The following is a 13099-nucleotide window of genomic DNA, read 5'->3' as shown; positions in this document are numbered from 1 at the left end:
CCTGTGGGTAGACTGGGATAACAGAAATGTGGTCTAATATCATAAATGCAGTACTGTTGTGGTACAGTGAAACTTGAAAAGTTTAATACCAATAATAATAATAATAATCATCATCATCATCATCATCATCAAGATGATAATAGTTTTGATCAGATTCTTCACTGACCTCTACAGGAATATACTTTTGCTATCAATGTGCTGCCTGATGATTTTTCAAATTTTCTGGCTGTTCTTTCAGTACCTCAGGTTCCTCAGGTGTTCAGCTGAGGAACTTTGACTTCGTTTGAAGGTTGCTGTGGGAGTTATTGAATAAGGCATGGACTGTATAACAACTATCAACTGTTATTTTTAATTAAATGGTTTGAAAATAATCCAGTTTCTGTGTAACTGAAGAATGAAAACAGCCTATTGAGATGATTTTTTTTTCATTTAAAAAGAGTGAAGATGTCATTAAGTCTGCAGCTGTGTTTTGTTGCCCATGAACGATCTTATTAGGCTTCGGACTAATAGAGCTCATCTTAGCTAACAGTGTGATTAGAGCAGCACCATTTCAGCCTTTAGTTGCCTTTAGCCAATGTGGGGGGAATGATGCAAGTAACACATGAATATTAAGTGTTGGAGAAGAACTTTTCCCAGTTCTATTTTTTTTAGAAGCAAATGAAAAATAAAAATTATATAATCTTTAGGTTGGAAAAGACCTTTAAGTTTATAATGTCCAACCATTAACAAAGCACTGCCAAGTGCCACATCCTTTAAATACTTCCAGGGATGAACACTCCATGTCCATAAGCAGTGATTTTCTCCTGTGCCTTGTCTAGTTCAAACCCTTCCTTCTCTTTTCCTAGGAGTATCCCTGTTTCCAATTGGTGTTGGGAACAGATATGATGAAGGGCAGCTGAGGACTTTGGCTGGGCCATCTGCTGCTAACAGAATCATGAAGCTCCAGAATTTTGAAGATTTATCCACCATGATCACATTGAACAGTGATTTTATCAAAAAAGTGTGCATGGGTAAGTCTGAAAGTCATGACCTTGTGTCTGGAGCATAACACAAAAATTGAAATGCAAAACCAGGATGATTTTTCTTCATATTAGAAGGCAATCAGATGCTCTGTTGTGAGTGTTCCACTGACAACCATCACAAATGCTGACCTAGACCACCTTCATCACTTAGGTGTGAAACCAAATTTGAGCCCTTTCAATATGTATCCAGCTGCTATTCCAGTTAGCTCAATTCCAGCAAGGTTTTTAGAACTGCTTAGGCCTGAACTTTCAAGCTACCATCTTAATAAAAATCAATCTTGATAAAAATTTTGATAATCAGTACTCAGGACTAGTCAATAACTGAAGGACACAAGGAAAGTCGAAGCTGTCATGAATGAATGGGGCATATTTCAGAATTTTCAGGAATGTTGTAATCAAAGATTTCAAATTATGTGTTTTTCAGACATTGTTATGTGTATATCTACAGAAAATTCAGCCAAAATATAAGGAAAAAAGAAAATTAATAAAGAATTTGCTTTCCCAGGGAAACAGATACTGGGGGGAAAAAAGTGTAAAATGTTTTAAACAAACATTCATTTATTTGTAGATGACAACACTCCTTCTCTAAGGAACCTTGCTTTAACTCTGACCAGGATATAGATATTTATCCCTCATCTCCTTGTTGTTATCCCTGTTCTAATAACATCCACACATTCTCACCACAAGCCACTGCCTCGTGGTGTTAGTCATTGCAGAGGTTTTTGCCAGTGTTACAAAGGCTTAGTTACATCTCCACTAGAATAAAGGGACTTTTTTTTTGTGGAGCCAAGGACCTCTGAGAATGAGGAAGTTGCAGAGTGTTCACAGTCCAGCTTGGAGATATCTGATCAGCCTCCATTGGGATCACTTCTGGCGTTTTAAAATCTCTCAAGAGCATCAAACAGGTGCCATTTTCTAGATTTAAACAGCTGCCATTTTCTTTCCTCTCTTTTAAAATAAGCTTTTAAAGATGCATTTCCTCTCTTCACACTGTAAAATATGTGGTTTTTCTTGCTGTAAATTACATTGATCCAAGATTTAGGATGGGGAGCAGGAATTTGGAACCAGTAATTATTTTCTTACTGCAATCTGTGCTGTAACCTATTGGTACTAGAGGTGAAAGCTTTGTATTTTTTATGAAAGCTTTTCCAACAGCTCAAAAAGCCTTGAACTATGGACATATTCAACACCTAAAATCTGAGAAATATGGCTCTCTCTTTTGCTGATGGTGAAGATTTTGCTAGGGGGTGAAAATTTGTATTTTTTCGTGGGGATTTATTTTTTATTTGGATTTTTTTCCTGTTTGTTTTGCTTTATATAAATTTCGTACAATCTGTAAAGCATAATTTTCCCCTCTAGACTCATACAGTTGGATTTCTCATGCAGAGGGAGTCTTGCCTTTTGTATGGAAGTGTACCAAAAATAATACCATTAAAAAAAAGTTTTAAAGAGTTCCTAAATGATTTCAAAATACATTACTTATCCTGGAAAAGACAGAGCAGAGAGTGTATACAGGATAGCCTAGTCTAGTATTCTACAAAGAACTTGCTAGTCAGTGTCTTAATATCCTAGAGACTTTGTCATACCTTAGTACAAAAATGAAATTGCTTCCAAAATATCTTTAGGTGTGTAGTGAAAGCACACAAACATAGAAACTGCAATTCAGTGGGTACCCTGTGACTGTTTAACAGTTTACATGAAAAAAATGCTCATCACAGTCATGACTAAATGTAAGGAAACTGAATTTGGGTGTTCTTATTGCAGCTATTTGTGTAGTTTTGCTGTATTGATCTTCCTGCATTTAATAAATGTAGGTGTGGGAATTGTCATTACCTGCTAATTCCTAGGAATGGTCTCAGTGGATTACAAGATTCTGAGGTAAGGCTGGACTGTGCCTCAGAGCCAAAGCCATGCTCATCCTTTAAGCACCATCTGGGCAGAGCTGTGGCTGTACAAGAAGTGCTGTAGAATTGCAGCCCAGTTATTGCTCATGGAACATTTTGGGACCACGGTCATTGTTTATGCCTTTTGTGACTTATTCTTGGGACAAATGCCTGCAGTTTTCAGGGATTCACATACTCTAGCACAAAACCCTCCAAAGTTCTCACAGCTTAAATCAAGCTTTTAAGTAAGCAATCTGTATTTACAATCACTTAAATGCTTGATAAGGGAATGGGATGACTAAAAGATGTCTGCTTCTCTTTCAGACCCAGTCAGAGAATGCATAGATGAGGATGGAAACAAAAAGAGAGTAAGTGCATTGCCTGCTTTGGCCATCTGGCTTTTAAGTTGCAAAGTTTGTGCAAGAACATGAATATCTTCACAGTTAACCTAAAACAAAAAGCATGGGACAATATCAGGCATGATTTTGGAAGAAGAAAATGTTGGATTTTGAACTGGTGGGATAACTTTGCACACAGAGGAGGCTTCCTCTAACATTACCTCATCTTGCAGAGTGTTGAATGTTATTGAAGTCAGTGCAGAACCAAAAGTTCTGACAATGTTTGTCTTCCCTGACAACAAAAATGCATTTCCATCTCTTGGTGAGAGGACTCCTGGGACAACTACACATGGCCAAACAAAGGTGCACGTGCAGGGGCAACCTCATTGTCCAGCCACTGTCCTTCTGCTAAAATTACAAATACCTTGTCCCTGTGGCAATTTTACAGGAAGAGAATTATTGTGTGATAGTTATGTCTCTAGGGAAAAATCATCTCTTTAGCAAGGAAATCAAATTTCTTGGAGTTTGTTTGTGCAAAAGTTCTCATTAATCCTGAGAAAATGCTCAGAAGTGTTAGTGAACTTCTCTGATCTCTCAAAAGCGATCCCACTCTAAGAAATTGGTGTTTCAGATGTTGTATATGGTTCAGATTCTTCATCTCAGGTGAAATGCCAAAGTTTTTTAGAATATATGGTACTACATGAATTTAAAAATATTAGCATAAGCTTGTGCCATGTGTTCTAGTAGGGATCAGTTTATGAGTTCTATTCTAGGATTCATCTTGAATTTACAGTACATAAAAAATATTCCTTTGTTTTTTCCCTTGTGAAGACATGAGTGTGAAGGAAGGGTATGGCTAATAAGTGAATATGAATTACCTAAAGACAGGAATTATATCAAAGCTGCTTTACATAGTTGGTCTCAATCAGCTGGTCAGAACACAGAAAGGCTTTAGCTAAATCAGACACTAAGTATAATCTGATGGCTTTGAGGCTGACAGCTTAATTAAGAAAAAAAACCCCAACAAACAAAAGCTAAACTTGAAAAACTTCTTTATTAAGACAAAAAAAAAAAAATCAGATTTTGTTTGAACTGAATGTGTCCAGGCCTCTGGGCTCCTAGGAGAAGACACAGGTATGTGTAGATAAGTGCTGGGAAGGCTAAACTTGAATTTCAGACATGTCAGGTTTCATTTTTGGGGGTGACAAACTTAAAGTACATTTTCCATTCTGGCTGAAATGCTTTTAGAAGGAAACAGACCGAGCTCCAGTCCATATAAAAATGAGCCACACTTTCAAATGGCAGCCTTTAGGGGGATTTTGAGTTGCCTCTTCTGTCAGCCAGGAAAAATAGGTCTTGGAAAGCACTTTGAGGCCACAGCCTTCTGGAGCATCCCATGGAGCCTACAGGACACTGTGGAAGTTCCTGCCTCTGTGGTGCAGCATCCTCTGCTGTGCCTCACTGGCTCTAAGGTGCCATTGTTCAGTTCCCCTCTTCCAGCACAGCCCACAAATCCACGAGAAGGAAGAATCAAGGCTCTTGCTTCCCTGATTCAGAAAACACAGGCTTTTAGATTGGCTTCACAATCTTTCAGACGTTGCTCAGAGAATTCTTGCAGGAGGCTCAGCTCCCCAACTGGGATGTCTGTCATGCACCTGGAAATTGTGGGAACTGATCTCCTGCAGTTTGCAAGGAAATATGAGTTCTCAGGATGAAAAAAATCTCAGCCTAAATCCTATCAGTATCAAGAATATTACGATTTGTTACTTTTTTGTGTTTTGTTTTGTTATTACCCCTACCCTGGAGGTGACTGTAGAAGGAATATTCTTGATTAAGGTCATTGTTAGTAGCAGATCAAATGTGCTGGGTCAGGCCAAAAATCCATCCAATGCCGTCTACTGTGTGGCCAAAAATAGGACCCAGGGAAGCAATGTTAATAAATATGTATAAAAATTCCCTGAACTATCCTAGCCATAAACAATTTGTTGCTCAGGGACACCCTGAGCTGCAAGTGGCACCTTTTTGTATTTGCTAATGCTTGATAATTTTGTCCTCTGTTTGTTAAGCTGTTCTTTGAATCCTTGAAAATCTTTAGTACTCATCATGTCCAGTGGCAAGGGGTTGAAGGAGTGCCAAACATAGGCTGTGTAAAGAACCACTGGTTCAATGTTTTAATTAGTCAGTTGGCAGAATATCAGGACAATTATGATAAATTAGGTTTTTTGTGTTATTTTTGTTTTACATAGTTAATATTTGTTGTTAGTCTTGTTTCAAAATTTAGAAGCAGGCATAAAGGTGGTAAAGAAGTGTAGGTTTTTGTCTTACAATAGTGATATTTCCTCATGAAGTGATCTGTAGAGCAATTTGCATTTCTAGGCTGTTTAAAGTGGCAAACCTCATGTTCCTGAGCTATTACCATGGCTTTTCTAGTATTGTTCAGCTCTTGGCTTAAAGAAGAGGCAAACAAAAAAACAACCTCATCTAAACTAAGAGATAACAGCCAAGGGAGCTGCTGAGGTGCGTGGGTCTCTCTCCTGCAGATGCACAGCAAGACACAGAGTGTGCACGTCCAGGTCTGTAGGTTCAGAGCTCCCTCAGAGAGGAAGTCTGAGGCTTCCTGCAGTGTCTTGGCAGACTTATCCATCACAGCTTAGAAACCCTGACTTTGCTTGCCTTTCTGTCCTGCTTTTGCTCCTGCAGTTTCATATCAATTGGGTTTTAGGCTCTCTTTGTCTTTAGAGTCCCTGTGTTTTTCTCTGCGCTAGGATTCTTGAAGCTTTTTTATCCCTCAACTTTTTTTTTTTTGTTTTTGTTTTTTTTTTTTGTTTTTTTTTTTGTTTTAATGTCTTGTGCTTTGCTTTTCTTGTCCAGCTCTTAGATGTTTTCTAATAAATGTCCTATTAAAGAGTGACTAAAACCAATTAAATATGTATGGAAGCCAGACTTGCACAGCTGTATATGTACCCTTCCAGGTGCTTCCACTTTCAGTGAGTTGTAGGAGAGACAACTGTAATTAAAAAGCATTCTATCTCTTCTTACAGAAATACTTTTGTTGTCCTTAAAGCCCTTCTTTCACTTTTTCACAGCCTCCTCTAGCCTCAAAAGCCTGAAAAAAGTATTAAGCAACTTCCAGTTGCCTTCTCAAAGTCCTGAAACATATAAAACGAGTCCAGTAAATTAACCTGAATTTAATATGTAATTTTTTGTGGCTGCAAATCTGGCAGCTTTTGTTTAGACTTGATGGCATCCTGTAGCACAGAGCTACAGAGAAATACTTTCAAAATTACAATGATGTTGTTACCTAGGTATTTTTATCCCTTTTTTCTTATCTTCTATGGTTAAACTGTGAAGGACAGGATGGGAGATGGCCATACCCAGTATCAATTCTCTTTTCTTCCCCACATTTCTGCTTGTGAATATCAAGGAATGTTACCCAGCTCACAGAAGCACCGATTCGCTTGTACTGGTGTTTCTGGACTCACCTCTGTGGAGACCACTCTGGGAAGTGCTGTTTCCCACATTTGGGGGTTTTCCTGGGAATGCCCACTTCAGGGATGAACACTGTTTTAAAACTCATTCAGCCTACTTATGGACTTTAGAGCTCTGCAGGATTGAGGCCAGAGAGCTTAGCTTTCTGCAGATAGGAATCTTGAGACACTGCACATCTATTTCTCTGTCATTTATTAGTACGTAATCCTGGTGCCTTAAAATTCAGACTGCCCTTTAGAAAACAGGTATATATTTTACATTTAATTCTTTAGCTCTAGAAATCCACTATGTACATGTAATAACACTGATCTGGTAAAGGAACAATTTCCCTTTGGGAAGAAAGGAGCTGTTTTAAAGTTTCAGAGTTGTTGATAAAATAACTACAATATTCTATGCTTTCCTAGTTTGGAACAAATAGTAATTCCTGTTGTGCTCTGACCATCTGTGGCTTATGAAAACTAAAGGATTTGAAATTTAAAGTAAAGCTGAGGGGAATTCTTTGTTACTCTGCTCTCCATGCATGTTGTAGGATGGCTAAGTTCTAACTATAGGTGGTTGGAACAAAATGTGTCCTATTGTAGGCCGTTATTTTTAGCTTGGAATTTCAGCCTGCTTCTCAAGTGTTTCTAATTTAAACTTTCTCATCCTCATGAAGTCCTTTATACAGTGCATTCCATTATTTATTTTTCCAAGGCTAATGTGAGTAGCACTGCTGTCAGGGTCACTTCACTTTCTGGCTGTAGTTCTGTGATACCAGCCAAATTTTGCATTTTTGGTTTCAGTTGTTGCATATCTGCATTTCCCTCCCTAGCCTGGTGATAAATGGACATTACCAGACCAGTGCCACACAGTTACCTGCTTCCCAGGAGATTACACAGTTCTGGAGAGCCACCACATCAACTGTGAGAGGATGCCAAAGCCTGTGTGTCACAGCAGCCTTCCTGCTGTTAAGGTGGAGGAAACTTGCGGCTGCCGATGGATGTGCCCGTGTGAGTATCTGTCCGTGGGTGCCTCTCCCTCCCCATCACCTGAAATGTTTGACCACAAATGTAATGCTGAGTGGAGCTTCTCAGCCACTGGACACTTCAAAGGTGATCAGGGTGGGGGGAATTGCTGTTTCATTGGTATGCAGACATTTAAGCAAATAATTAGGAGTGTAAGAGCCTAACTGATGCTGGAATGCCTAATGCTACCTGCAAGTTCAGGGCCACTGATATTTTACATTAGTGGAGGGACAGTGTTTTATCAGGGAATCTCACACTCTATTTCCAAAGCTTTGTGAGCTGGAAAGGAAGATGTATGGGAGGAACCAGGAATTTATCTCAGCAAACTGTAAGCAAGCAATGGATTCTTGGTCCATCTCAGGGCTTAAGGGTTTGGCCTGCCCTCAATCAAGCAGATACACTACAAAGACATCAACAAGAAATTCTCTTGCCTCCAGATAACTCACATGGAGTGTCTGAGCAGAAAGGCTGAACACTGTGTGACTGGTGTCTGGGCTGGGATGACAGGTACAGGAATTAAGTGCATCCACTCACATTTATAGGGTTAGAGGGATGGATGCAGCCCTGAGGCTGGTAATCCATTTATTAAAACATAAGTGGATTTAAATCTAAATTAATATGCTTAATTCTTAGAAGTAGATCAGAGCCCTCTATATATATATATATATATATATATATATATATATATATATATATATATATATATACACCTCCTCTTCATAACATATAATATCAATTCAAAATATCCTCTGCTGAGCTGGCTGATTTAAGTACAATTTCTTCCAGCCACTGCTTAAAATACCAAAGCTCATAGCTGGATTTTGATCCCTGAACTCTTAGACATACAAAATTTTTTTACACCATTGTTTTGGCATTTCCTAAAAGTGTATTTGATGATCTAAACACTTTAAATCTAACATTTCTGGTTTGCTACAAGGATTTTGAAAAAGTAGAAATATCTAAAATACTTATGATTATCCATCTGAAGACGTTTAAAAGATAGTCTTCGTGATACCTACCCTTAAGAAGTACATCTTTATTAAATTTCTTGATCCTAAACACATAGCTAGCAACAGGAGGGCATTACTTCTGACATGCAAGACATACCTTCATAAAAAACCTTCTGGAAGGAGTAAATGAAAATAACAGTTCATACTGTTAGCTGATTATCAGGAAAAGCCCTATAGGTCATTCGAGTTAAGATGAGCTAAGAACTGTTTATCTCTTTATGAATTTAATGAGCCATGGTACTCCAATTTTTTTTTCCTGAGGTTGTCCAACTTGTGAGGGAAAAGTAGGGAGTTTTCATGTTGCAGAAGGAGGGAACAAAAATTCCCCTCCCCCTCTCACCAGAGCTGATTAAAAAACCCCATGGGTCAAGTCATCTTTTAATGACTGCTCAGTGCAACCGTGGTGATCCTGTGCCAACTAAAGCAACATCTGTAGCAGCTGGAAAGGTTGATTCTGATGCTTTTTGAAACAAAACTCTCAGCAATCAAAATAGGAGAGATGGGTATAGCAGAGCAGGTGCTGAGTAGGAGCTCAGTGTGAGGCAGCACCTCTGTTGTTATGGAAGGAGGCTGGTTTAGGCACCCATGAAAATGCTGCTAAATTGACTCATGATTCACTCATTTAGAGAGCTAAAACACAATTTCCAGCCATGGCTTGACAGTGTGGATGATGTGACAAATGCTTCTGCAAAGAGGAAGTCCTTGAAAAAGTGTTCTTAGGTCATCTGAGTTCAGAGGATAGTTCAGGAGTTACACTGCAAAGGTGCTTGCTTGCTGAACTAGTTACCAATTTTATAGCAGCGTGATTTGCAATGTGATTCATGGCTGTTGTGTGTTCTTAGACTGCTTTGAAATGGATCACTTTAGTGCATTTTGTGCTACAGAAACCTATGAAAAATTTAAAAGGATTCCCATTATCCTTAAATCTTTTTTAAAATGTTCATGAATAAGTAAAGATTGAGAAGTGTGGTTTTCTTGCTAACTTGTTTCATTGTTATTTATATATGAACTTTATCAGCATTTACAGTGAAATATCTGAAGATGCTCCAGTGCTCCAAAAGCCTCCTTCCCTCCTTCCCTCCTTCCCTCCTTCCCTCCTTCCCTCCTTCCCTCCTTCCCTCCTTCCCTCCTTCCCTCCTTCCCTCCTTCCCTCCTTCCCTCCTTCCCTCCTTCCCTCCCATGCTGTTTTTCCTGGGAAATTAAATTTGAAGGTAAATGAATAGGAAAAAGATTATTTCTCAGCTAGAAGCAAAGTACTGAAATATTAACAATGGTAATTTTCCGCCTTACATATTTTGCTGGCATTGATTTTATTGTCCTTTTTATCCTTTAAGCAAGAGATTTGAAAACATATGAGCCAGAAGCATCAGGTTTTATTTTGGTTCTTCTGGGATTATAATCTTCCTTATTTTCCAGTTTTTGAAGACAAGAAAGTGTTTATAACCCAATGACCAGGACACTGAGCTGTCAGCTGGCCATAGGTTTATCCTGTGCATATTATTTCTCTGCAGTTTTCCTGTTTCCTGTCTGAAAAACAAAGTCCCTGAGTGTCAACTTGTGACATATCTGATAAGGGTGAAAAAGTGTTATTTGGAATCAAATGTAACTGTACAGAATATCATGCAATGCAAAGGTTGAACAGTGTGTTACAGTCTTTCTACAAACAGTAAAGGGATTTTCCCTGTTTCATTTTTACATAAAATCTATTACTAAATCATATTGAATGTGAATAAATTTTAGGCAAAGAGATTTTTTACAAATTTATCCAAATATTTTATAATACTTATTGTTCCCAGACAAAGATATTGCAAAATATCCTCCACATGTGATGAAGTATTTACCAAAGTTTCTTGTCAGTGTTTGCTGCAGCATTTGCCATTCATTACGTTCCTCTCTTTCCCAATTAGTTGGTTCCCCATGTCCACAACAGTTGTGAAGAAACAGTAAAATGTTTTTACATGTTTTTTTGTTGTTGTTGTTGTTTATTTTCAGGTGTCTGTATAGGAAGTTCATCTCAACATATTGTCACTTTTGATGGGCTGAATTTTAAGCTGACTGGCAACTGCTCCTACACCTTATTTCAAGACTTGCACCACGATGTTGAAGTCCTGCTCCATGAAGGGCCCTGCAGAGCAGCACCCAGGATGAACTGCATGGACTCCATTGAAGTGAAGCATCGTGGTGTGGCAGTGCAGCTCTTCAGGGACATGGCAGTAAGCAAACATCATGAATTCATCTGTGCATTGTCTGCTCATGCTGCAGAATTCAGTTTATGGGGACAAATTTCATCTCTTGATCCGGTTTCAGCCTATTTTTAACATCTCTTCTCCATTTCATGGTGCAATCAGTGTTCGCATAATGAGCCAGACACATTTCCCCTCTTGCTCTCCCTGTTGTGCTGGTGTGCCAATGTCAAGAACATGGGATTTGGCAATGTGTCCCTGACACTTCTGCCAGAAAGGCAGGATTACAGACAGGACATACTGCACTCTGATTCCTATCTTTTGGTCCTTCATGCTATGTTTGGTCCATGGGAGCGTGCTCTGTCCCTCACAGAGCTGCGCCTGACTGGCCAGCTGAAGGCTTAGGGAGTTGCTTCTCACCTTGTGTGCAACTGGACCTCAGCATTAGAAGAAAGGGCAGCTTAGTATGCATTACATCTGTTTCATAGGCAGAGAATATTCAAACTCAGCCCATTTTTCAGCCCCTGGCTGCTCAGACGTACAGGAGTTGGCCAATTTGCCAAAATGATCTCTTCTGACTCATGTAGCAAAACAGAGTGGACCAAAACACCTACACCAAGTTCTGCATGGTGCTGACAGCCTTGACTTCCACTGAGACATCATTTGAACCTCACAGCATGAGGTTCTTAGTCTGTAAACATGTGGTGCTCAAAGAGTGCACTTATATAGGAAAATGTTGGAAGAGTTCATGTAATTCACAGGATGAAGGTCAAGTACTTCTGTATGTTTTTAGACTCAATAGAAACCTTCAGCTGGAAAAATTGTTTCTTATGTCCAGATTCAGTTGGATCTTCAGGTATTTGTCAAGTCAAAATGTGCTTCAATGGTAAAATTGGGTTGATTTGTAATTGCTTGCTAGAACTGATGTGACAACCTCACCTTTTTTTTTAAACAGGTGACTGTTAATGATGAAAGGGTTCTTATCCCCTATTCCAGCAGCTTGTTTGAAATCACTGCCTATGGAGAAATAATGCATGAAATCAAGTTCTCTCTTCTTGGACATAATCTCACATTTACTCCAAGAAACAATGAATTTATTCTTAGACTTAATTCAAAGAGCTTTTCTTCGGGAACAAAAGGGCTTTGTGGTAAGTTTGAAAGTTAGTACTTTTAACAGCTTCCTATTTGGGCTTGAACTTCTATTTATTTATTTCAATTTGTGAATCTCCAAATCTGTAAACTCTCTGGGTAAACTGGTCCCACACTTTTGGGGGAATACTGAATATCTGTGTAAGTTTTTCTGTTCTCATCCTCAATGTAACAGATCACTGATACACAGTAGTACTTTAAGAAGAACAGCAGAGACAGCTTTCTGTTTTTTCTTGCTTCAAGTTATCTTTTTGAGAAGATTTGTTCTTTTTTTTGGATATGGGTTTAATTTTAGATTCTTACAAATTCACTTCTGTGAGAAATCTGACCAGTGCTTGCAGTGAAGGTGAACAATTTGAAAGGGCAACTGCTACCTGGGTGAGTTAATTCTATGGTATCCTCAGTGGTGTAATCTAGACAGAGATTGTACCTCTGTGGCATGACCTGTACCTCCTTTAGTGAGGAAATGAGAAAGAAGACCTAGGGTGTTTATGCCTCTATTGACAACAGCTATAAAGGAATGCCATTAATTCCTTGAGCCACCCCAACCAGCGTCATCCGCCCCATCCCTGTTTTTTCCTAGGTTTATTTTAGCACTGATTTTTCAGAGATTTTTCTTTTCCCCCTTACTCACCCTGCCAGGGCTGTGTGACCAGAACCACGTCAATGACTTCACGCTGCGCAACGGCTCTGCCACGGCTGACAGCAGCGTGTTTATCCAGGACTGGACGGTGGCAGAGCCGGGCAAGGTCTGTGACAGCCGGAGGGAGGACAGGTGCTCCGAGCGCGCGCCCGGCCACTGTCACCTGCTGCTCTCGGACCGCTTTGCGGAGTGCCACAGCATCATCACCCCCAACATCTTCTACGAGGCCTGCATGGAGAGCAGCTGCTACGAGGAGGAGGCCTGTGAGATGATCACTTCCTACGCGCACGTCTGCAGGGAGTATGGCGTCTGTGTAGACTGGAGAACGCCTGAGCTTTGCCGTAAGAGTTTTACTCTGTGCTAAAACTGATACAGAAA

At 39.5% G+C, this 13099-nt stretch overlaps 1 protein-coding gene across 1 annotated transcript in view; it reads left to right on the top strand.

Moving 5' to 3' along the window:
- VWF (von Willebrand factor) overlaps positions 1 to 13099 on the top strand; it is a 120040-nt gene that overhangs the window by 76685 nt on the left and 30256 nt on the right. Inside the window, exons 32-37 of the mRNA XM_053942494.1 lie at positions 846 to 1010; positions 3230 to 3273; positions 7544 to 7721; positions 10739 to 10959; positions 11885 to 12077; positions 12721 to 13062. Coding sequence (XP_053798469.1) covers positions 846 to 1010; positions 3230 to 3273; positions 7544 to 7721; positions 10739 to 10959; positions 11885 to 12077; positions 12721 to 13062 — 1143 coding nt within the window. The remainder of the gene's footprint in view (positions 1 to 845; positions 1011 to 3229; positions 3274 to 7543; positions 7722 to 10738; positions 10960 to 11884; positions 12078 to 12720; positions 13063 to 13099) is intronic.

The sequence above is a fragment of the Vidua chalybeata genome, chromosome 5 (assembly GCF_026979565.1).
Source record: "Vidua chalybeata isolate OUT-0048 chromosome 5, bVidCha1 merged haplotype, whole genome shotgun sequence".
Lineage (NCBI taxonomy): Eukaryota > Metazoa > Chordata > Aves > Passeriformes > Viduidae > Vidua > Vidua chalybeata.
This window is presented reverse-complemented; position numbering and strand designations above follow the sequence as displayed.